The sequence below is a fragment of the Amblyomma maculatum genome, chromosome 2 (genome assembly GCF_055883805.1).
Source record: "Amblyomma maculatum isolate TAMU_Amacu chromosome 2, ASM5588380v1, whole genome shotgun sequence".
Taxonomy (NCBI): Eukaryota; Metazoa; Arthropoda; class Arachnida; order Ixodida; family Ixodidae; genus Amblyomma; species Amblyomma maculatum.
In genome coordinates, this window is record NC_139345.1 from 226,684,743 (window position 1) to 226,710,877 (window position 26,135).

Sequence of the window (26,135 nt, forward strand, 5' to 3'; positions counted from 1 at the left end):
ATGAGAAATGGATAAAGTTAGTTGGAAGTTCCCCACCCTGGAAGCAAATGACGTCTCAAAGCAAGGCTTAAAGACTATTTCTTACCAGAAATCTTGCCCCTGTAAAAGCCCATGCCGCTACATGTGTGAAGAATTAGCCAGCGGCAGTTGGTATAATGGAAGTAAAGCCATGATGAGGCACTGGACCAGGAAAAAAGGAAACTGGGATGAGGAATCGAAGCTTGGACCCTTGGTGTGCTGGTCAGATGAGGAAGACGCTTGGGCATGTTGGTTAGACATTATCGGTGCAGCGCATATACAACGAGGACGAGAGAGGTCTCCTCTCGTATATGCGCTGCATAGATAATGGTCAGACGAGGCTCAGGGCAGGATATCGATTCACTGGGGATGCATGGTTACTGACGTTCAAGCTGAATAAAGCCATGAAGCAGGCATACAGTTTATTATGATCTTTACTGTCATGTGAGGGTAGCCAGCACATCGGCCACTTCCTGGGCCAGGCACCTGAGCTCCATGTTGTCCTTGGCAGCCGCCACTGATGTGGACTGCCGCAGCCTGTCCAGAGATGGTTGCAGGATCCAGGATGATCCGGTGTCTGCAGGAAGGTGGTTATTGTGAGCCTTGCACAGACACTGGGGACACACCAATGGCATAGGCAATAGGGGAATTGTCATGTGTACTGACAGAAAAGTCAGAGGAAAATGGACCGACCACAAATTTGAACATTACTCTGAGCTCCAAAAGTATTTTGTGTGGAAATAAGCTGTTCCATTGTTCTTGCTGAGGCATGAAAGCAGCATAAACACCAAATTTTGGTTGCATTTTTCTTATTGTTAACGAGAAATTCGGTCTCCTCGATTTGGCTGCGCTTTTTGCACCAGTTCAAAAGTGCTGCACTCTGGCACTCACGTGCAGGCCTAAAAGTGCAAAAGTTCTCTGCATGTTGGCACTCTCACCGAAGCAAGTGCAAGCGGTGCACACGAAGCAGACGCATTTGTTAGAAACGGCATGGAGCGAGAAATTTTTCCCGTGTTGAATGGCAGCGGCTGCCATGCACTGGGAGACTGAGGAGGGCTACTGTACGATATCAACGTTGAGTTTTGAAAGCAATGCATTCTTTGTTGGCCACCTAAGGATTCTTTTTTGGAACTGCAGATGGCCTCCACGTAAGCATTGTTTTCAAAGGCGATTGCGTGGGCAGCTGCGAAGAGGGCCGAGATGCAGCACCTCGACCACCTCTGGGAGCCTGTGCGGCAGCCGATGACCCGGCCATAAGTGCTGAAGCGCAGCTGCTGCCAAAAAATGAGAGGGAGACGTGGCCTATAACACAGTGCAGTTTTCAATTGAAAAATATAAAGAGCTGGCGCACTCAAGAAGCGGCTTCGATTAGGCTAAGCACAAGAGCTACCTTATGGGCTTTTTGCCTGCGAATCAAGTAGCCTTCCCCCGAGATATTTCTCTGATTAGTGTCTTGCAAAACTTTCTTTTGCTTGTTTCTTCATGCTTCCAGCCAGCGGCATGCAGTGTTATCACTGTTTTTGCCATGCGAGACGCACCCAGATTTATTTTCGATGCCGCTCGCAACTGCTTCGATGTTGTTGTTTTTAGCCCTTTCTTGAAATTTCCATGTCGACTTAAAATTGAGCTTGGCCAAAAGCAGCAAGGATTCTTTTCTCCCCGACCGCCGAGCACGCTTGCTATTGCTGCCACCGAGTGTGCAGTTTCTTTGTGGGCCCACAAAAAAATAAACAATATGTTGCTCTAACCCATACAGAACAAAGAACATGTTGTAGATCAGGCTGACTGAACTGATCAACGTTCATTTTCGAGCTGATTCACAGTACACAAAACACAGTAATCGCAGTCCCGCTTCGAACAGTAAAAGGGTCGCAAACGTCAGAAACGCCGATTGTGGAGCAGGCAGCCAAGACACACGTCCGGTGCACCCGTAGCAGACAAGGCTGGCACTTTTGGCACTTCTGCATTCGATTTGGTCACGCTACACAGGGTGCTGGTGTCGAGCTGCACTCGTACTATTGGAACCTGCGACACTTTTGTGAATTGCGTGCCAAAAGTGCAGCCAAATTGAGGAGACCTATTACTGTACATGGATCACCATGTGGTTTCCCCCCATGTGGTTTCCCCCCTGGGGTGGCGCAGTGGTTAGGGTGCTCGACTACTATGCCTGAAGATGCGGGATCGAGTTCAGGCCTCGGTGGCCACTTTTCGGCGGGGGCGAAAAGCAAGGTGTTTGTGTGCTGTGCAATGTCGGTGCACGTTAAAAGAATCCAAGGTGGTCGAAATTTCCGGAGTCCTCCACTACGGCGTCTCTCATAGTCTGAGTCTCTTTGGGATCCCACAAAACAAACCAAACCATCACCATTAATTGAATTGGTGAAAAATAAAACTGCTGCTTTCTCACTAGGGACAAGTTGCATTGAATTAAAATGGTGCAGGAGTGATAGTAGTTCTTGCACCCCTCACGTGACCTCGGCATTGCAGCCATCGCTCAGCAGATGAGAAAATTATTTATAGTTTATAGCAAACAGCTTGGGATAATTTGTGTGCATCGTTACAATGAAAACAAACCAAAAATTGGGTGTCTGCACTCCTTTAGTTTATATGGACTCCTATACTTAGTGGCATATTTTTCATTATGTACCCATCTTACCCCATCATTATGCACATCTCAATAGGAGTTGGCTAATTTAGCTAAGTGTTTCAGTTGTATATTTGAAGCCAATATGTATTACCGTTTATGCACACTTAGTGGCATTAGATGCTCGGAAGGATAAGCAATTGGGTAGGCACTCGTGAGCTGGGGAGAAGTCTGAAATTTCTTCAGCAAGAAATCTCTCTCAAATAGGGAGAGCAAACCTCTCTTCACTAAGGCACTTGCTGGATCACATATACCATCTATTACCATTGGCCGCACTGCTTTCTTTAATGGTGAGGACTCAATAATAGAAAGAGAATTTGAAGCGCTAACAATTGAGGGATGTCCAGCTAGCATGCATGGGTTCAAAGGAACATTTCATGTACTTATTTTGTTCAGTCAAGGCCAAATTTGGTATGCATAACAGTGTGTAGAACACAGCTATGAAGGCAATCTTTTAGGGGCAAAACTTTTTTCAAATATTCAGCCACTGCACTGGATATAAAACAAATTGAATTTTAAGGGAATGGCATTATTTCCACATAATGGAGTGCTAGGGGCAAGAAAAACTGTTTCGCACTGTGGAGTCTTGCTTATAGCCATGTCAATCTGCATAAGCATGAACTGTTTTCCACATAAGTGTGACATTTAGAACATAGCATCGAGTTACCTTGGAACAATAAACAGGTGCGGAAAGTGGAGATATAAATGGCACAATTTTAATTATCTGGGAATGATATCAAGAAAGCAAATTTTTTAAGGAGCACACGAGACATTAAAATGTGCTGTGTGGGATGCCCACATAAATTAGCTGTTCTCCAGAGCTGATCTCATGAGCGAAAACTCCCCAGGACAATTCTAATACAGTCGGCGCGTAGTTTGGTTTTTGTGTGCTGCCTATGCTTAATCCATGCTGCAAAGATGACCCCCTGGTTTTATCGTGGATCCACTGTTTCCTTTCTAACCATTCGCAACGCACTTTAATAGATAACCATTATTCCTCAGACACAAACGTCATTTCGAGTGTTCCTCAAGGCTCTGTGCTCGGACCTCTTCTTTTTTTTATATTCATTAACGACCTTCCTTGCAACATCTCATCATCAATTCGCCTTTTCGCAGACGACTGCATTCTGTATTGACGCGTATCATCGAACAACGACCAAGACCTCCTCCAAAATGACCTCAATGAAATAACTTTCATTATTACAGCGCAAAGACGGCACAGAACAAGAGGAGGACACAACAGCGCTGCTGTGTCCTCCTCTTGTTCTGTGCCGTCTTTGCGCTATAATAATGAATGTATGTAACCAACTTGCCCAAAATGTTGCCCAAGCAACCACCGACGTCCGTTGTACGTCCGAGCTAGAGCCGAACGTCCTTTTCCGAAATTGTATGTCCGTCGGACATACGTACAACCTCCGGTTTCGGACATCCATATTCGTACGTCCGTCGGAGGTACAGACTACGTCCGTTTTTGTATATCCGCATGAGAGACGAGGTGTACGTCCGATGTACGTACGGACGAGTATGTTTCCAGGACATATATTTCCTCGCTGACAAAATTCTGTTTCAACATTCACACTTGCTTCAATGCTCGAGATGTGTCCTGCCTGTCAAAAAAAAAAGAAAGAAAAAACATTGGGGTCAATTGGGACCTGCAAATGGTTACATCTGGACCCAATATTGGACACCACCTCTCCAATGGATTAGTCCAGTTGGATTAACCAAATGGTTCTGCAAATACCAATTGGGCATTCCAAATATTTCCAATTGCGTGTAAAATTCCATTCGGATTTTCCAAATGGTACTCAAAATTACAATAGGAAATCCAATTAGGTTTGCAACTTCCATTCGGCCCCTGAGATAGCGAATTGTATTATATACCAAATGATTAGCTGGTTGGCCTAAAAAACTCTGGCACATACACAGCATGCCGCAATTCGTTGTATCCGTTGGTAGCGGCGGTCGTGATCTTCAATTGTTACTCTAGTTTAGCCTTAACTTATGTACTACATGTACCACCTGCGCGGCTTCGCCATCCACAATGGTCCACGACCACGTCTTGGCGAACGAAAGCGCCGGATTACCTTGCACTGCGAGTCTTTACAAAAATATTTTTGCTGTTTGAAATCCCCGCCAGTCCCCGCCGGCCGTACTGTTTGGTTGAAGGTTGCGTATTCCATCGCAGTGTGTGTGTGTGTGTGTGAGAGGGGGGGGGGATGGTAGGTTTCGCTTGAATATCCTCACAAGAAAGGGTACCTATTTAAAGAAACTAACAATATTCAGTAAAAGTATAGTGTTAACTTTTTACGGCCAATTCATTTCTGCGCATGAATCTTTCTGCCGTAGTTTCGTACCAGGTGTTTCTATGCCGCCATTGCCGGCTGTCGTCCTGCCGCCGCGGCTCGCGGCAGCAGTTTTTTTTTTCGTTCTGTGCGGGTGCACGCAACTATGCTCAAATGCCTTCACCCATCTGTGTGCGCTGCAAGGACAACGATTGCGCGGTTGTGCCAGTTTCTAGTGTGAAGGGATTACCCCCTTGGAGCAGCAGTGGTTCACGACGATAACACATCAGGACGGACGACTCCGGCGAAAGCGACCGCGTTTGAAAGTGATTACTGCGATTGAGCTTCGTGAAAATCTGTGCAGCGAAAATTGTATGAATATGTAACAGCGCAGTGAACCTACTGACACATTTCAACGCGAGAGCTAAGGAGCTAGTTACACCGAAAACCAGGAGCAAAATAGAGGAGGCTATGCCAGGAGTAATCGGCGCGGTGGCATCCGTGTATGTCGAGTGAGTTGGCTCTCCCTCTCCTCTACGCAAACTAGGAAATTGCTGGAGGTGCTATCGCGTTCCACTCTTGCAATCTTGCGAAGCTTATAACCAACCTCCTTGTTTTGTCAACCAAGGCGCTGGGTAAACAGTTGGTCGTCAAAGATTTTTTTTTTTAATATGCTTGCCTTCGCAAGTGGCATGCTCTGCATTTTTCAATGCAAGTTGCAGGTTGCGAGGGCACAGTCTGCGCTGCAGTGCATTACAGTGATAAAATGCATAACTGCTCCTGTACAATGCGGTAAGCGATAATCGCCCAAGCTCGCGAGCTTGAAAGTTGTGCACCACTACAAAAAAAAAAAAAAAGGCATTTCAGATAGCGAGTGGCCTTTTCTGTGCTTGAAATTATTGAAGCGCGTTATCAGCTTATTTTAATTTAGGTATGGCCTGTATGATACTGCCTTCTGAACTGTTTAGCTTATTTAGCTTTATCCTTGAAGCATTGCAGATGAATCAATGTGATATTAGCGGGTGTGATATAACTGGCGTGAACTAAGGGAAATGAGGACAGAACCTCGCTGATATTTGAGACTGCTTGTAACAAGTGTTGTAGGGCAGGTACAATATGAGAAATACTCAATTTTATTGTTATTGGCCTCCAGAAAACCTCGAGTCAAGGATTACGCTGTGCATGAGCTACCGGCTATTTACTAACCTGTTCTTTTTTTCTTTTTGCAGAAAGCTGGTTGCTTCCACTTCATCACGGAAGAAGTGCGCTTCAAGTTTTACGTCATATTGGTGAACTAGACATTTTACAATAAAATATGCCTGTTGTACTTTAAGCTGCTTTTCTATTTTATTGCCTCGTGGGAGCGAAAAAGCATGCATGCAGCATATATGCGAATATGCGAGAAAGATCCGGAAACGGACGTCCGAAATGGACGTCCATTGGCCAGACAAACATGTCCATTTGGACGCCCATCGTACGGCCGACGGACGTCCACTGGCTGTTCGCGGACGTCCATCGGCCATCCGGAACATCGGAAACGGATGGCCACTGGCCGTCCGATGGATGTCGGTGGTTGCTTGGGTGTATTATGAAATAACTACTAAACGTTTCAAAATGCAAGTTCATGACAGTATCACGTAAACGCAATAGCTTAAATTATCAGTATTCTTTAAGGTCAATCCTCCTAACACAAGTCGAATCCTACCGGTACTTAGGACTTCATGGTCCGAGCACATCTTAAACATAGTAGCTGAGAGTTCAAAATCGCTCAATCGACTGAGAAGGTTGCTAGCCGTGTCCCCTCCATTTATCCGCAAACGAAACTTTCATTCACACTAAACTTGAATATGCCTCACCCATTTGAAATCCACACCAGTCATACCTAATTGATGCATTTGAGTCGGCCCGATTAATTACTTCATGTTATGACCGTAGGACCAGTGCTTCTGGCATAAAATCATCGCTTGACATACTGCCACTGTCTTCTCGCCATACAATTGCCAAACTCTGTCTTTCCACTAGTTATATCACTGTTTTCCTCACTTGCACTACACACTATTACTCCCTCCCAATAGTGTCGCCTTTTTAACAGTCTCAGCCTACAGAGTCTACATGATTTCATCAATGCCTTTCATAAATCCTTCTTGCCATCCACCACTGAATAGTGGAGTAGACTACCTGAGGCAATTGTAAATGAGCGTGATCCAAATAAATTCAAAACCATGCTTTTATCTCATCTTCTTCCTTAGTCGCACTTTTGAGTACCGCCTCTGCATGTGTTGTATATATTTTTTTCTCTCATATTGTTGAATCTTTGTATGTAAAACAGTGTTCCTATTTTAATATAGCGCAATGATCTCAATGCATCTATGATTGTTCACTCTTTCGTTTTATAATGCTCTTTTAACAATTATGTTTGCCTTCTTCACTGCTATATTCCAAATGTTCCTTTTGTTTGTGATTTTGTTTATTTTTGCTCCCCCTTGTGTAATGCCCCGCCTAGGGGGTCCTTAAGGGAAAGTAAATGATGATGATGATGATCAATGTGAAAGGAAAAAATAATCTTGGAGATGGTGCTTCGCTCTTGGGTGGGACTTTGTATTCTGATAAGGTGTCCCTTGATGGAAGGTACATAGTTTCTGCGCATGCCATTGCTTCTAAAAACAACATTGGAGAGCTCAAGAAGCTCTTCTAATGGCGTGCTGCCCATCTCTCGGCTTTGTATGTGCATTCTGAGGCCAACAATGCGCTCATCTTGTGTGTCAGCAGATATATCCAACTGGAATTCAAGCACACTGTGAAAGGAAATAAGGTTGTAAATACCACGCAAAACTCCGACATCCTGTCAGCTGCTTCCAAAGGAAAAAGGTGGACAAACAACTCTTGTGAATGTACGATGTGAATAAACTTGAGCGCAAATGAAGGCGAAAAGAAGAACCAACTAGCCCTTGTGAATGTACAGCCGACAAGCTTGATTTCAATCATGTAGTTTGCATGGGGCTCAGCGAAGACAGCAAATTTTCTAGAGAGAAGGAGTCACAATAGCTACTAATGCGTGTGGTTATTTAATTCATGTAGCTTTGGCAGGCAACGATTGGGCTACCTTTGGACATAACATTTACCACTAAGAAACGGGCATAAGATAAGACTTCTTGGGTAATCCTTGCAATAACTACAGCATTCACAAAAAAGACTGGGCATGCAATCATACAAGTAAAAGCATTCTGTTCTAGAAGGCACCACAAACATTCACTGGCTTTAAGAAGAAAACTGCTACTAGACTTGCCCATGTTAGGGAACCTGCTAAAGCTTGGAACATTCAGTAAAGTGCACTACAACCTTTTCCTTACACACGACTGACTGTGGTGCAATATTCACGAGAATGCAACGGGTTTTTCCAAGCCCTTCTAAGCGCCCTACCATGGCGCATGCAATTCTGGCACCCCCTTTGGCAACACGGATAATTCATTGGAACCTACTTGGAATCTACTATGTACTTGAAGAGGTATGAAAGCTTCCAGCAAAGCCACTCCGATTGGTCATTGTTTCTGCTTCCCTTGGTGGCATCCTTCAAGAAAACGTTTCTGAAATGCTGCCATACATGATGATGTTTGCTGCTCCTTTATTTGCACACTGTGTCCCCATGCTAGCAGAAAAAGGTTTCACTCGTTTGATCCCTTTAAGCTCCCCTGTCAACAAATGCTTAATCATGGCACAGACTGTGTGTGGACCAGCTGGGATAACCAGAGCAGCTTCAGCTACCTTCTCCTAAATCCTCACTGCTTCCACCGATTCATGCTCCTCCTCTTGGGTTCCATGCACATCCTGCCCACACTTCTTCTTCTTACACAGTGCTGTCCTCAATGTTAGCCTCCAACAGGTGGGTTGCAGCTGAGGGAGATCATTAATGACTGCCAAGTGCCCCATTTATGCTTTCAATACCCCCCATTTTAGACTGCTGGCCCCAGGCGGTCGAACCTAACTTTATTCCTTCATGTTAACTCTCCTCTCAGTGCTCATTCATGCGTTGCAGTACGAGTTACTTAGCAGCGAAAAGTGATCCGCAACTACTTCTATCAAAATTTATCTCCATTTTTTTCTGACACAGTTCTCTGAACCTGGTGAAAAGCAGCAAAGAGATGATGTCACCCTCCTAACTTACTCTGTGCAGGACTGTAGTCGTCGTGCATCCCTGCAAGATATATGTTGTACTACTTGTGCCTTCAGCTGAACATTATCATGGCAAGTCCAAAGTATCCAAAACAACCTTCTCGCCGAACTGATCAAAAAGAAAAAAGCTCAGTAGGGTCCAACTTCGATGGCATTACATGAAAGGCCAGGTTTTGGTTTTTATTAATGGCATGACACCTTCCTCTTCACCGTCTTAATGTAAAGAGGAAGATGAGCTCCGGCAGCAGGTGGACTGCGAGCGCATGGCACGAGACTGAGTTGTTGGTATGATCGCTTTTGTGAGGTCTCTTTCGGGTCCTCTTCGCTACTAGAAACCCCGTTGCAACTTGGTGCAGCATGCTGCGCCAACCCTTCATCTATCATCCTGGAGCTCCGCAGCAGCACTATGACAACTGGCATGAGCCAGACGCCTACCCATTGTTTGCCCAGGCATGCTCTGACAGTAGGACCCGGCCATTTTCAGCGGGACCGATGATGTGGCTTGCCTCCTATGAGTGGCTACAACTTATAGGACAAAGCCATGAACAATGCAGTGTTCTACTTCACCAGCCTGTGGTACAACAACCACGAAGCAGACCTGGTCTGCCTTTCAACAGGACATCTTTGGCTGCCTAGCAGCTGCACGCTGAGCAGCGCCTGCAATCTATAACCCAGGTGAATCCTTGACAAGTTATACAGAAGATCCTGTGAGCCTATGCGTCCATGCAGGAAGCGGATCGCAACAGACACATTAAAAGGCATCGAGGCAGACTCACTGCAGATGCTTGTCGCTTGGAACCCAGCCCCCGTTGCTGAAATCTTCATACCTTGCCAGACCTATGATGAGCTCCTCAAACAGCGCGTCCTGGCACAACCTGCAGCCTGATTCACTCTCCAGCCTGGCTGTGTTGACCAGGACTTTGTGCATGAGGAGGCTGCACGACAACTGCCCCTTCTTCCCTTCTTCATAGCGTCCAGGGCACTCCATCTAACCTGGCCCCAACAATTCAGCCTGTGATCAGCGATCAAGAGCGCCTCCCATGTATGCCGACATCCTCTGGTGCCCCCGTGCCAAGTCGGATATCCCGTACCGCCCTCCACCGTCGCCAGCTGCTTTCAATCTCCCACAACCGACCCCTCTTTGTGCAAACCCACGGTGCACTCGGGACAATCTACCGATTTGTTATGAGTGTGGTGCCCCACGTTATGCATTACTGTCGCTGCCGCATCATGCCGCCTGAGGATTACTCATGACCCTACGCACCTCCTGAACTCACACTACATCTCCCTCCTTTTCCATCAACATTGATTCCTCTGCGGATCAACCGCCTGCTCGCCGCTGTTCTCCACCACCGAGGCATTCGGTTCTACTGCTGTGTCGATGCACAACGTGCCTAAGGAAAACTAGTCCTGCTTCTACTTTCCACTGTGCTCACTGTCCAAGACTGCTGCAGCCTAATTCAGGTCTCCAACTTGTTTACTGAGCCTATGCTCTTTTCTGTGTGGTGAGTGCCTTGGTCATGTGCAGCTCATCGATGCCTTGATCATTCTAGACCATTGCAACTTAAGTCTTTTCTGGTTCTGTCGACGCAAGTCTTGCTCCACCACAGTGCGCCCAGCTTTTTCACTTACCCTTCATTCGATATTTCAAAAAGCTGACTCGGCCGCACATTTACCGTCACCCACGAGATTGATACCGGTGCTCACAAGCGCTGCGTTAATGCCCATACCGCCGCTGAATGACAGAGTATTGAAGAGCAAGTTGACGATATACTTCAGCAGGGTGTCATTCGACCTTCCAGTAGTTTGTCGTTCTTGTAAAGAAAAAAGATGGCATTACACGGTTTTACGTTGATTATCGGCACCTTAACAACATCACCTGCAAAGATGCCTATCCGCTGCCTTGAATTGATGACACCAACACCTGATGGCCTATACGAATTCAACGTCATGCCCTTCGGACTTTGTAATACGCTGGCCACTTTTCAGTGCATACGGATTCGATTCTCTATGGACTGAAGTGGAAAACTTGTGATGGCATTGTCGTCCGATTTTGAGAGCCACCTTCTCTGCTTGAAGTTCGTGTTGAGCTGTTTAACCCAAGCCCAACTTAATCTGAAGAAGTGTCGCTTTGGCATATGCAAACTCACAATTTAAGGCCACATCGTCTTCAAGGGTAGTGTACTTCCTGATCCCGCCAGGCCATCATTGAGTTCCCGAAGCCGTAAACTATTAAGGAACTCAGCAGCTTTCTCGGCCTATGCTCCTATTTCCAGTCCGAAATTTTGCCACTATTATTGCGCCTCTGACGAGCCTACTACGCAGCGACAACCACCTGAGCGGTTGGCCAAACGGCTGCGACACTGTGTTTACAACCTTGCGCTGTCTCTTTGTCTCACCTCCCATTTTATGGTGCTTCCATCCAACTGCTCCCACCGAAATTCATACCGATGCCAGTGGCGATGGCAGCGGCACTATTCTTATGCAACACAAACCCAGTTTTGAAGAGTACGTCGTTGCCTGCGCGAGCCGTTTGTTGACCAAACCATAATCTAATTACTCTATAACAGAAAAAGAATTCCTAGCCATCATTTGGGCGATCTCAAAGTTTCGCCCTTACATGTACGGCCGCCCTTTCGACATCGTCACGGACCACCATTCCTTTGTTGGCTGTCCTTGAAAGTCTCTACAGGCCGGCTAGCCCGATGGGCCCCCAGTCTCCAAGAGTACTATATTTGTGCCATCTATCGCTCCGGCCGGAAGCCTTGTTCCGCTCCCCCCTACCACATGTCAGTGCCTGCCGTTCTCGCGTCAAATGTTCTTTGTTGACACACCCCTTGCGCAAGTTGGCTGGCAAGCAGGATAATAATATAGCTCGTCTTATCAGTTTTCTCCATCGGCCGCATCAGTACCTCGTGCTATCCACCGCCAGGCTGCTCACTTGGCGACGGCCTCCTGTGCCACCATAACTACACATCTGTGGTCAGAAGTGGCTACTTGTCATCCTTGCCCACTTGAGGCCAGACACATTATTTCACGATGACCCACAGTATGCTCATGCCTTTAAAACATACTCATGGCTTCGCCTCCACTATTATTGGCATGGTATGTTTACCTACGTTCGCAAATGCATCTGCTCGTGCGCCAACTGCCAACGTCGCAAGTCTGGCCCTCACACTTCAGTCGGCTTGATGCGGCCTCTTCCTTGCCCCTTTTGACCGCACTGGGATTGACCTTTTCCATACACTGATGGCGGCAATCGCTGGATTATCGTCGCCATTGATCACCTGAATCGCTACGCAGAAACCGCGGCTCTCCTTGAGGCTATGCATCCCATGTCTATTACACCACTTCATTCTGCACTGTGGTGCATTCCACAAACTGTTGAGCGACAGTGGACGTGTCTTTCTTCTGGCGGTTGTGAAATTTGTATTGCAAAAATGTAACATCACTCGCCGGACTACTAGTAACGGCATACCATCCATGGACGAATGGTTTGACAGAAAGGTTTAACTGCACCTCGGGGGGCAACACGCTCTCCATGTGCGTCGCACCTCTTCATTCCGACTGGGACCGGCTCCTATCATTCGTTACGTAAGCTTATAACACTGGCACGCAGACCACTACTGGTTTCTCACCGTTTTTCTTCTGCCCTATAAATGCAAACCTCCCTCTCCGTTGGACACGATCATCCCTTATCGGCCTGAGGTGTCCGAATACACCACTGTCTCTGAAGCTTCCAGCACGCTGAGGAATGCCCGTCGGTTTGTTTGGTATTTGACGTCTGGAGAGCAGGGACGCCAACAATCTTGCTTCGATTCTACCCACACCACTAACATCTTCCAACCTGGCTCTCTCGTATGGCTTCGCGTGCCATATACGATCCCCGGTCTCTCCTCCAAACTTCTGCCCAAATATAATGGAACCTATCGAATCCTCGAGTGCACTTCGCCAGTTAACTATTTCGTGGAACCCATGACGCTACCCACTGATCCCTGCTGACATAACAGAGAAACTACATGACCTGTGTGTTGTTATCGCAATGAGCCACCAGGGTGGCTCATTTTTTTCGCTGGGGGGTAATTGTAAAGAGCAAGATGAGCTCCAGCAGCAGGCGCACCGCGAGTGCATGGCACGAGATCATTGGTACGATATACTAGGACGGTCGCTTTTGCGAGGTCTCTTTCAGGTCTACTAAAAACCACATTACAATATCCTTTTTTTTTGTTCTCATGACAAGTACAACTTTTTCTCTTCTCTTTCCCCCCAAATTTGTTGAGGTTGGAAACCAGGGTGCAGATAAGCTATATGTGAAAGTACTGGAACATATCTATAGTGCCTGCACAGCAACAGTATTTCATCTTAAAGAAAGTAATAAAATTTATTTATTTATTTTACCCTCAAGGCCAGAGATTACAGAGGGGAGTGGAGGGCACAAAACATAATAACAAACAAACAGAAAATAGAAAGTAATGCAGACAAGTCAGTCGACTACATATACAATGTTGGCTATGGCAGTACGAAAATGATCAATGTTTTCAACGCTGGCGATCGAAGCGGGAAGGTGGTTCCAGTCCTTGGAGGTACGAGGGATGAAAGACTCGCAGCATGTTTGTGTCCTAAGAAATCCCAACCTTGTGTGCATGATCCAGTCGAGAAGAGATGCATGAAGGTGGGGGAATGAGTGCGGTACGAATCTGGGGGCAAGTGTGAAATATTTTATGAAAAAAAAAACAAATGCGTGAAAGTTTACGACGAGACGCCAAAGAAGGGAGGTTTAAAATGCACTTCATTGCTGAAATATTAGCGGTACAATGATAGTTGTGCAGGATGAAACGAGCGGAGTTATTCTGAACCATTTCAAGAGCGTGAGTTAGGGTAGCACAATGTGGGTCCTAGATGAACGCAGCATATTCTAGTTTAGTATGAACAAATGTTTTGTACAAGAGGATTTTAAGAGAGCTAGGGGCGGAAGAAAAATTACAACGAAGGTAACCGAGCATGCAATTAGCATTTTTAATTATCATGTTAATGTGAAGTGACCAAGTGAGACCTGAAGAAATTTCAACACCTAGGTAACGGTAGGAAGTGACGGATTTGAGAACTGTGTTATTTAGAAAGTAGAGCGTAGGAACTGATGAAATTTTGGAGACACGTAAGAAGTTACATTTAATATCCATTTTCCACAAATTACCCCAGTTAGAGATAGCATCAATGTCAAGTTGCAAGGTTCTAGAATCATTGGAGCTGTTAATTTCACGAAAGACAACACAATCATCAGCAAACAAATGAATGTTAGAGGATACAGAGTTAGGTAGATCATTAATATATATGAGGAATAACAAAGGACCTAAGACGAAACCCTGAGGCACACCAGAGCCAACGGAGCTTAAGGAAGAGTTAAGATTGTTGACAGATACAAACAGGGAATGATTTAAAAGAAAGTGTTCTATCCAACGTAGAAGGTTAGGCTTAATATTTAGTTGAGATAGTTTAAAGAGGAGGAGACTGTGAGAAACTCTTTCAAATGCTCTTTTGAAGTCGAGAAATATGCAGTCAGCTTGTGAATTGCAATCAATGATAACGTGAAGATTCAAAGAATAATAACAGTTGGATTTCACATGAGAGAGACTTTTGGAAACCATGTTGCGAGTTGGTGAAGAACGAGTTAGTTTCAAGAAAGTTCACAATATTTGAGTAAAGGATGTGTTCAACTAATTTGCATGATGTACTTGTTAATCATACCGGATGGTAAGGAGACACAATCTCCTCAGTTCTATCTACAGCAGAAGTATCCAGAGAGGAAATATCCAGAGACTTGAAATGGGAGTAGTTAAAGATACGGGTTGAAGGAGAATACCTCAGTAACCTGTGATTCGCTCATGACATTGCCTTGCTAAGTAACTCAGGAGATGAACTGCAAACAAGGATTAATAGCCTTGAAAGTAAAAGTAGAAAGGTAGGCTTAAAAATCAATATGCAGAAGACTAAGGTAATGTTCAATAGCCTAGGGAAGGAACAGTAGTTTACGTTAGGTAGCGAAGCCCTGGAAGAGGTAAATATGAGTTGTCTGGACAACGAAAGGGAAATAACTAGAATAGGATTGGGATGGAGTGCTCGCAGATTACGGCCCTTCAAGAGGAAAGTATGTAACAGCTGCATCTTACCAGTACTCACCTGCGGGGCTGAAATGTGCAGGCTAATGAAAAGGGTCCTACTTAAGTTGAGGACAAAGGATAGACATATGGAGCGGAAAATGGTAGGTGTTACGTTAAGAAATAGGAAGAGTGCAGAGTGGGTCAGAGAAATAACACAAGTTAAGGACATTCTAGTGAAAATGAAAATCAAGAAGAACTGGGCATGGAAAAGACATGTAGTGTCAGGAATGGAAAACCGGTGATCGCCAAGGGCAATAAATTGAATTCCAAGGGAAGGAAAGAGTAGCAGGGGCGGCAGAAAATGTGTGCTGAAGAGGTTAAGAAGTTTGTAGGGGTCAAGTGGACAGGACCAGGTTAATTGGAAGAATATGATAGAGGCCTTCGCCCTACAGTGGGTATAGTCAGGCTGAGGATGATGACACGGTTGAGATAGTATGTGTTATCAGGAAGTGCTTTACTTGGTGTTTTATCACCAAAGTTTCTCAGTGATATTTATTCCATGCTATCTTACATTTTATGATATTTTTCCGAGCTTTTGTAGTACTCTGCCACATGACCAGTGGCATATTGTAAGGAAGTGCCGTATTGTAACATTATTTAATGTTCAATCCCACCGCCCTCCTCGCATTATATTCACTGTAACATTATTTATCGTTACAATGAATATAATGCGAGGAGGGCGGAAGAAAAAAAAAAGTACTGTGATTACAAAGTGCGCATTGCAAAATGATAATTTTAACCATGCACTGATCTGATTTACATAGGCCTGAGGCATCAGAAGTTGCCACTGTGCCTTCATCTATATTAAGCCCTCCCTCGTGGTTTCGTTTTACAGCCTCAAGGTTGCCAAACAGTTAATTTCTCCTTGCAACTCACCAGCCTGGTGGTAGAGCTATCTTGACAAGCAGGGGAAAAAAAATACTCGTGTTACATTCCGACCTTGGTCACAAATGTAACGCCAAGTGCGTTTTCAACGTGATTTCTAAAAAGAACTCTCGTTACATCATGTAAATATTATCACATGTTGGTGACAAGGCCGAAAGCATCAAACAAAAAGACTACACTAAATGGACTCGTTATTGGGCTGACTTGCAACCGCAAAAGAACTAAGCGTGCCCATATCTGTGCTCAATCTAAACTCGGCAAAGAAGCACCTAGACAAACACACAAAAGAAGACCAGAACAACCTGGAACATGGTGAAAACCGATGTGAGCAGCTGGAAACGTTCAAGATACATCTCCACGCATTTCGTGCGACGAAGAATGATACAGCCGCGTCTCTGTGACAACACTGAGCGTAAAAAAGAAAAGAACACATGGTTTTTCTGTGCAGGGCGAAGGCTGCCAGGAGCAACGAATAAAGATAACGAGAGCTGCATGTGCACTGCAAGTGGTTGAATGAAACCCAACACAGATATGATGCTTACCTCGAATGCGCTCCACAAAGGTCTTGAGCAACTTGATGGCCTCGAGGGAAAGGCTGGAGTACTTGGCCATCTCTGGTGCATGCAATGATTAGCAAGAGGCTTTCAGCACATTCATGGCCTGATCATAGAATGAAGCAGCTTCACATGCTGAGAATGGCAAAAAGCATTTGGAGCAGATAATTCTAACAGTGACACAGATAATAGAAATGCAAAAATACCGTTTGCTTAAGCTCATTTGAGGATTAAAAAAAGAAACAACATGCTGCGCAAGATTTGAACAGTGCAGAGTTGCACATAAAAGTGTCCGATTTGCTCACTGCATTGTATAAACAAGGCGAATTTTATAATACAAATGTTAATGCAAAATTTTCAATAGAATATTAGCGCACAATATTAAAAAAATCCTGTTTCATAAAACACAAAGCACGAAATAAAGAGATTTAGAAAATTCTCTCTTGCTTAGGCACTCTCAAAGGAACTCTCTTACAGAAAACTGCGATGAATAAACAGGCCATCATGAAAATGCTACAGATGGATACAGGAGAGCTTGAAGGGCCCATGAAACTATTTAATAAATTATGAAATGCACACAAGCAATTCTCTCGACAATGCAAAAATGTTTGAGGTAGCTTCATTACCACCGAACGTATGAGCAATCGAAAATGATGCTCAGTCCACTCTGGCATGCAAGAAGAAAACAAGGCGCTCCGCCACACCCTGCCCGTGTAACTTGGGAGCATCCAATGAGCCCAGCAGCCCCAATTACGTCAGTGGAGAGGTTTGTGTGCACGGATGTGTCGCCCAAATCAGGTGCAAGCCAGAAATACTTTTTACAAATTATTTATAATTATTGGCACCATGCAAAGCTTTCAAATTTGACTTGAATACTCCCAAAAACGGCCGCTATGGATTTCTTGCATTACAATTTTACTGCAAGTAGCCTTTCAAGGACCATTTAAGTGTATTATTCATATTCCCTCTGATATTCACACACCTCTAATGTTGGCCACTACTTACCCAGAGCCTCGCACGTGATCTTGATGATACCAGCAGCCATTGATGTCACCTCTTGTGAAGCTTGCATCGGCCAAGAAAGCCTGTGAATTAAACTCAGTTGGTCAACAGATGCAGACAGCTGCTGACTGAAATGAAAGTCTGCCTTTTAGACAACGATAAAGTGGTAACTTGCACAATAAAGCCAATAACACTCAACTCGGCTTCGCAGAAAGAAAAAATTACAAGGGTTCAACGTTGCTGAACCAAATATTGAGTGAAGGCATTAGCTGCGGGTGACCGAGCGTTCTTCTTCTTCTCTTTTTCTTCCTCAGCCCACATATAAAGCCCCGCTTTAACCAACCAATATGAACGTGCCTTAGTGGCCTATAGGGGTAAAGTGAATGCCAGGGTCCTAGCGTGCTGATTCTGACATAACCGTGAAACGAGAGACCCAAGTTGGCAGCTCCTGCCAGCCGCTTGAGTTGGTAGCCCAGTTTTCACCTTAGTGTCAAGTAGGGTGTGACGTCACAGCGTCACGTGGGTAAGACGTGGCTAGTGGCCGCGCTACGCTGAAGGCTCGAAACCTAGAGTAGTATTGCTTTCGCAATAAAATTGTCACATGGTTTGGGAGAGACAGCTGTCACTGCAGTGCAAGTTGGCATGCTTGCTAACAGTTTTAAACCAGGGGCTTTCAAAAATTTTTGCTTTGAGCCAATATGTGCCCCCTACCCCTTTATCACAATCATCCAATGTTTCTTTTGCACGTACCCTTCACAGTTAGTCACTTTGTAAGTATTTTTCGTTTTCTTGAGTTTGGCCATCAGCTTCGGTGTACAGCACCTTGGTGCGATGGAAGGTTTATGCTGAGGATGACGCCAATGTTGACAGCACAAAACTGAGGAACAAGCTAGGATGAAAAAACCTTAATGCATGGATTTCAACGAACCATGCACTAAGGCAGCAGGAGAGGAGGGTGGGGACGCTTGCGGAACCCTTGAGAGCAGTGCACGGAGACCAATTTGTTTTAAATAATGCTGCACTAAGGAGTGCTACAAAACCCCAATGAGATGTGATCTCTTTGCATAAAACCCTACGGAAAACCAGGAGAAGATATTTCTGCGCTTTGGCATTCCAGCCACCCAAGTTCGATTCCCTCTTTCTGGTAATGAACCAATTTCCCTGACTGCACAGTTCATTTATTTCCCATGGGTGTGATGTCAAATTGCTATGCCTGAGAGGAGCACTACACCCATTCAGCCTTTAAGCCTTTGTTCAGAGAAGCAGCTGCAAAACTAGACCACCCATGCTGGGCAAGCAACCAGATTCCATCACCATTTCTTTTTACTGAGAGAGAAATGGTGAGGAGTCTACAATCAGGCAAGGACCGAGTTCAAAAAACGACTGGTGCAACCTCCTCAATATGAGTCCTCTTCTCTCTGATGGAGAAGCATCACCACTCCAGCTTGAGTGGAAATGAGCCAAAGAAAAAACATCCTTATTTCCAACTAGGCATGGACTTGATGAAAGAAAAAACCCTGCCATTTGCATAGAAAGAGCCCGCAGGAGTGGTCCAACACTCTGGGGTCAGTGCACCCAAAGCTGCTCCATCAAAAAAATTACGAGACACTTGGTGACTAAAGTGGTGAAAGGCGACTGAGTGCCGCATTCTGCTATGCATTTGTTGCGAATGTGGCGGTGAATGATGCTTCGAGTAAAGAGGTACGCAGAGAATTGTGACATATACGTTTTCTATCCTGTAAATCAATTTCAAACACCCCTGATGCCTGCTGTACTAACGCCTCCTAGACATCTGGATTTGCTTCTGTTTGCTGTGTAGTGCGGCGTTCGAGGAAGCGGCAAATGAAAGGGTGCACAGACGCTTGGATCGGATGCCCGGTGGGGTCAGCTTCGTATATGCATTAACTGTCTTGTGATGTCATGATCTGTCGTGACGGTACATCGTGCGCCCCTTGTCGAACACAACCAGCATTTCATTGAATGCATTAAAGGTCACTGGTGTTCTATAATTCTTCTAGAGGAAAGGAAAGGCGCAGTATCTGTCACTCGCGGAATCTCGCTATCATTCTCACTGTAGACAAGGGGAATTCGCGATCCGGGGCGTGGCACAGTGGTAAAGTGCTGGGCTGACGATCCAAGAGATGGAGGTTCGATTCCCCAGTGGGAGACAAGGTTTATTAATTTATTTTTTAAGTATCAGAGCCGCCGCAAAAGCTTTTGCTGACGACAACGATGCGCCATTAAAGGCCTTAATAGAGAGCCACCACTCAGGCACAATACAGTGAAAAAAAGAGCACCAAGTTGCAACAGCTGAAATCACTGCATCAAACAAGGTACAACTTGTGTGCAACTAAATATTTCTGCAGCAGGCTATCACTGCCCTCGTGAAAATGTACAGGTGCCCGCAAAAAGTAAAAAACGATACCAAGAAAATGCTCCTCGGATACAGGTACTACTGAGGTGTGCACCTGAAGTGCAAAGCAGACCTTTCAGTTAATGGCTAACCCAGCCAGGAAATTATTTCATGATAAAAAGACATAGCATAACACTCACTCGCAATGTCCTCTGCTTTGCTCTAGGTAATGCACATGCCTGATCCCACCATCTTCCCTTGTGTTCTCCGAATAAGAGTTGCGAATTAGCACTTGTTTCATGTCTTCTTCCCTGCCGTCTGTTTCTTTAGACTAGCCCAACTCCTGAATGTAGTTTTCACGTTCCAGAAACTTCTTGATGGCCCTCACCTGAGCACAAACTTGTGCAGTGCCTTGACAGTGGCCAGCTGCACTCGCCAGGTGCCGCCAACAAAGCTCCTCAGCAGTAGGTCGCAGAGCTGGGCCCGGTGCTTCTCTGCAAGGGACACACATTTATATTCAAATCCCCGAGTCTCCTGTCTGTTCTTTTTTGTTGCAGTGCATTAACACGAACCCAACTGCTCATCTTTCTGTCATTCGATTCGCTCACTGCAGAGAAAATGGGCAAAGATTTAACCTGCCATGCATTTTGTAAGGTCATCCTGCGGGTTCTTAAGGAACGCCCAATGTTTTCCTTACATGTTTCATACTTTTTGTGCATTTTTGCAAAGAAGAAAACCCAACAAGCCACAATTACGACATTACTTAACCCCCAAGAGCCTACTGGGCCTGACTGCAAAACAACATTTTATTTATTTATTTATTGTACCCTCAAGAGGGAAGGGAAAAAAACAAGACAAATTACACAAACTAGAATACAAATATAAAGGGATTCACAATCTCCTGCCCCCATTATAGTGGTAATTATAACGTGCTGTTAGGGAGGTTGGCTGCCATGGGGTTTCCCTCTTTTCTCCTACACCCAGTCGAGGAGTCGTAACTCGCTCGGGGTTCTTCGACGATTTCCACTGGGGAGACCACCGCTGTGACCGAGTCACCCGGTCAACGTACGCATGTACCGCAACAGGCCGTGAGCGCCAGGTGAGCAGAACACTTCTTTCACCTCCTTGCCTATGCCTCCTTTTTTGGTGGGTCTTTATTTCACCCCCGTACACGTTCTCTCACTGCGGCGGTTGCATTTGTGTGCTGTTGATTTGCCATGTATAACTACTTGGGCATAATAAAGCTTGTTCAAGTGCGCAACTCATGTTTGTACCCTCTGGCCCGAACCCGCCACAGTGGCGACTTCTTGCACCGCGAGTTGGGGGTCACAGCTCTGTCTATTAGGGCTGCACGCTGGGGCTAGAAGGTGACTGTAGCGTCTAGCCCCCCTTGTGGTGTATTCGTGCGAGAATAACCCCCATATTCTTGGATGTAGGGATAAGCATGAATCCCCTAGCCCCATTATAATGGCCATGCGTAATTAACACACGAGGTTATGTGGGCTGTTAGGGAAGGGCACACTGGCCACCCCACACCGCCTCCCAGTCTCCCGCAGCGACACTGTGTGGGTTTTCCTTTCTCCTCCCAGCCTAGCCAGGACACCTCCCCTTCCTGGTCCGAGCCGAGAAGCGCGTGTCTCATCTTTCGGCTGTTGAGCGTGCACGCGCACTGTTCTATTTTCCATCAGGGAGACTGCCACCTTCACCCTCTTCGCCGGTGTTGTACACATTTACAGCTGTGGACCTTGAGCGCAAAGCTGTGCCAGGTGAGCAGAACACTCCTTTCGCCTCCTTGCGTATGCTTTCCATTAGGTGGTTTTATTGCGAAAGCAATACTACTCTCGGTTTCGAGCCTTCAGCATAGCGTGGCCGGTAGCCACGTCTTGCCCACGTGATGCAGTGACGTCACACCCCACGTGACACTAGGATGTGGGCTGGGCTACAAACTCAAGCGGTCGGCAGGAGCTGCCAACTTGGGTCTCTCGTTTCACATGAGATGGTTATGTCTGAATCAGCCTGCTAGGATCCTAGCATTCATGTTACCCCTATAGGCTACCAAGGCAAGCGGGGCTCTATATGTGGGCTGAGAAAGAAGAAAAAAAAAAGAACGCTTAGTCACCCTCAGCTAATGCTTTCGCTCAATATTTGGTTCAGCAGCGTTGAACCCTTGTAATATTTATTTCATCCCCGTACGCGAGTGGGACGTTCGCTCGCTACGGCGGTTGCATTTGAGTGTTCATTTGCTGTGTACTCAAGCACAATAAACTCTGTTTGAGTATGTACTAACTCGGTGTTTGTCCCCTCAGGCCCAAATCCACCGCAGTAGCAACTTCACACTCTCCAGGTTGGTGGGTCACAGTTCTCTCTGTCAGGGCTGCACGCCGGGGCGACTGTAATGTCTAACACCCCTTGTGGCACATTCTTGCAAGAAAAACCCCCATAAGACACAAAAACAACAAAGAAAGGCAAACAGAAAAATCATAATGATTATTAGAGAATATTGTTGTCCTGAGTTTCACACGGTAGCACGAGGAAAATAGTACAAAATTCAATGTAAAGTAAGCAAATAAGCACTGTCACATCCACAGCTCATTCATTGGCAGTGTGCCAATAAATGGTGTGCAGCGATAACATTTTTTGTTTTGACTATACTTTTGATAGATCCTGCGGTGGCAGGGAGTGAACTTGGCAGAGTGGCCATGATGGCTTAATTGCACAAGCCTGGTTCGATTTATCACGCAGCGCTTGGGGCGGGCGTAGTCCACTGCTACAAAATCATTGGAAAGCGTGATAGCTGCAAATGGCGTCTGAAGCGAACAATGCTAAAAGCCGGTGTCATGATCGCAGCTGACCATGTGTTTTCGTTGATTCATCGCTGCAAGAATGAACGACTCACGCAGAAAAAAAAAAAAATCTGCCGCTTCTTAACGTCCGCAGCCGTCATAGCTTACACTGCACTGCACATTCAGCACAAGTAAGGATGACTCGAAAAAAAAGAATTGCTGCTTCTTAACGTCTGCAGCCGCCATAGCATATGCTACGCTGCACGTTCAGCACGACGGCAAAGATAAACAACTCCCCCCCCCCCCAAAATAAATAGAAAAAATTAAAAAAAGCTGCTGCTTCTAGACTTGCACAGCTGCTGTAGCTTATGCGCGTACACAACACACACTGGAGAGAGCGTCTGCCATGACATGAGCTGGCTTATCGGCACATGCGTAGTGCGTGCTGCTGCGAATGAAGACCGGGAAAGAGAGAGGAGAGATAAAGCTCGCAAGAATAATGGACACACCCTTGCGCTCTATCGCGTTTTTCTCCCCTCTCCCGAACACCACGGCTGCAATGGTTCCCTTTCGTTCCTCCACGCACATGGCTTGCAAATGTCACGTGCTGGAGCGCGGCAGCGATCACCGCAGATGCGGGCGCCTTTGGGGAAAGGGTGCAGCGCTGCCCTAGACCAGCCGTCGCCGAACTGTCCTTTCTCATTCCTTCCACACGTGGCTTGAAAACATCATGCGCCAAATGGCCGAGGGTGATGCATTCGTCTTTGGGGAAGGTGCACCGACCAATGCGCGGCGCGGAGTTCGATATATCGAACGGCCGGTGAAATTGAGTTCGATATACAACACAGCTTTCCTATACTTTTAGATGGGATTTTCAAGGCGATATTCCGCGAGTTTAATATAACCAAAATTCAAATTATCCAAGTTCGACTGTAATATACTTTATGACAGTTCGACTGTAATATGCTTTATGACAAAGACATAGGCAATATATTTTTCTATGGAAGAATAACGACGAAAGGTGTAGGAATGATTTCAAATCAGTAACACCAGAAGTCCCTTAGTAATTATTTAGGATTCTGGATCGGGCTGAGCGATTTTGAATTGCTTTTAGAGATTGTATGAGGTTCACATGCCCGGGGTTCCAAACTGATTATGCAAATTCAAGTTGTGAACGAATGTATGTTGTTGTATAATAATTTTAGTGAGGATGAAGCCAGTGTGAAATTTCGACGAATATATCCCAATGTTTGACTAGCCAATTATACGGTCAATGTGTTTTCCAGGATAGATTAGTCGTGCTCCGTTATTATGGATGACCCGAATTATGGACAGCTTTTCTGGGGACGAAACCTTTTCAATGTATTTATGCCTCGTTAATATGGAAACTCGCTGTCTGGACAATGGACAGAGGAAGAATGCACACGGCCCACTTGGACCCATGTATTTTTTTCTCGTTAATATGGACAGTGCTTGAAAAAAAGCAGAGGAGTCCGAATGCAAGTTAAAGAAGGGCGCGCTGCCCGCGAACCTACGCGACAGCCGATACGGCGGGATGCCTGAACGAGTCCTGTGGGGTTAGAAAGAACCAAAGTGGGCGCGTCGCCGTTGGGGGGGGGGGGACCGCGAGAGCAGAGAGGAACGTACACAGCAAACCGAGGGTAAGCGTAACCAGGAGATTTCTGGGTGCAGCGGAAGTGCCGCCGCAGTCGGAAAAACAGCAACATGTGGTTGCATAAATTCTGCTGAACGTGAACAGAGAGGCCGGTGAAAGCGTAAGAAAGAAATGAAAGAAAAAAAGACAAGTGCCTACAGTGGCAGTGAGAACTGAGGTTTTCTTTCCCAAAGCATAACGTGTGTTCCATGAAGCCGTTAACGCTCTTTGATGAGAGTTAAGACACACAAAGTAGAGCGACAAAAGAAAGCCGACGTACGAACATGCAACCAGGACAGGGCGTCCCGTCCTAGGCACGCTTCCCTCTCATGCTCTTGGATTTCATCCCTGTTGCGCTGCCGAACTGCCACATTTTGCACACCAGGAGGTCCGCATGTCGGCTTCGCTTTGAGTCAACGATACGGCCTTGATAAGGTCTGAGCTCTTCGTAGTCGGCTAGCCGTCGTTCTAAACTGTACTTCACCTTGAAGGGTTTGTTTTATAGGAACACATAGAAACAGCACCAAGAAGATGGGATGTTCGATAGCCCTCTGCATAGCAGCGTGCCAGCTTGACTCCCTCGCTTCCTTACGAAAACAGTGCAAGGCAAAAAAAGAAAGAATCAGAAGAACGGAAAGGCAGAAAGGTTAACTAGGGAAAAAAAGGCAAAGCATCAGGAGCCTGCCTCAACTTGAGTCTGGCTTTTGGCATGGCGGGAGTTAAGCGCAAAAGAACAGAGCTGAACGTAGGCGCTAAGAAATCTGTGAATACAAGCGGCAAAAGCCATCTCAGTCAATCCAAGCCGTGAGGGACTATAGTATCGACAGCTCAGCTGTTTCCTCGCCTCAGGAGAATCTCAAGCAGCTACTTAGCGGCTACTTTGCTCAGTGACGAGGCCATTTTGGAAGTGGCGGTGAGTAGAGAATCAGACGCTGATTCATCGGACAGTGAGGAATTCGTGCTCGAAAATTCGACCAACAGAAAGCCCACCATCACGGGTGTCATGGTAGGCGAGTGGCTTCAGACTGCACTAAAATTTTTCGAAGACATGACAAGGATAATGCACTCAGAATTGCCGGTGTTCTGTGAAATTTACACCATTATGTACAAAAGCAGTCATTATATTTACAATTCTTTTTTCTCAATAAAATCCTTTTTGTTTTTATTCATGACTCGTTATTATGGATGACTCGCTTTATGGACAGTTTTGTGCGGAAACCAAAGTGTCCATATTAATGAGGCACGACTGTACTAGCAATATGAACCCCCAGGTATCGGTAAAAAGTTACGCTTTCTAATGGATTGTTATTAAGCAAGTATGTTAGACAAGGCATGATATATCGGCATACGTTTACATTTTTTAATGCTTAATTCCATGCGCTATGTGTGACACCATTCATTACTGTTATTAAGGTCCTCCTGAATGGCTGTCATATCTGAGTGATAAGTTATTTTACGATATAATACACAGTCGTCTGCAAACAGACAAATGTTTGATGAAACATGAGCGGGCAAGTCGTTAAAATAAATTAAGAATAATAAGCGACTGAGTACTGAGCCTTGCGGAACACCGGAGTCAACAGGGGCTGAAGGTGAGTTAGCATCATTAGTACCATATTTTCCGGTGGATAAGAC

General features: G+C 45.7%; 1 protein-coding gene across 7 annotated transcripts in view; it reads right to left on the bottom strand.

Moving 5' to 3' along the window:
* Nucleotides 1–395: 395 nt before the first annotated feature.
* LOC146201438 (proteasome adapter and scaffold protein ECM29) overlaps nt 396–26,135 on the bottom strand; it is a 371,995-nt gene continuing 346,255 nt past the window's right edge. For 5 of the 7 annotated variants that reach the window (XM_084595850.1, XM_084595853.1, XM_084595852.1 and 2 more), the window contains 4 exons: nt 20,452–20,557; nt 17,714–17,793; nt 16,697–16,768; nt 396–595 (listed from right to left, as the gene is read on the bottom strand). In XM_084595850.1, coding sequence (XP_084451976.1) covers nt 459–595; nt 16,697–16,768; nt 17,714–17,793; nt 20,452–20,557 — 395 coding nt within the window. In that variant the 3' untranslated portion in view covers nt 396–458. Of the gene's footprint in view, nt 596–3,972; nt 4,267–16,696; nt 16,769–17,713; nt 17,794–20,451; nt 20,558–22,350; nt 22,485–26,135 lie in introns of those variants that run through there. The other 2 variants (XR_014705354.1, XR_014705355.1) reach the window with 2 other exon arrangements.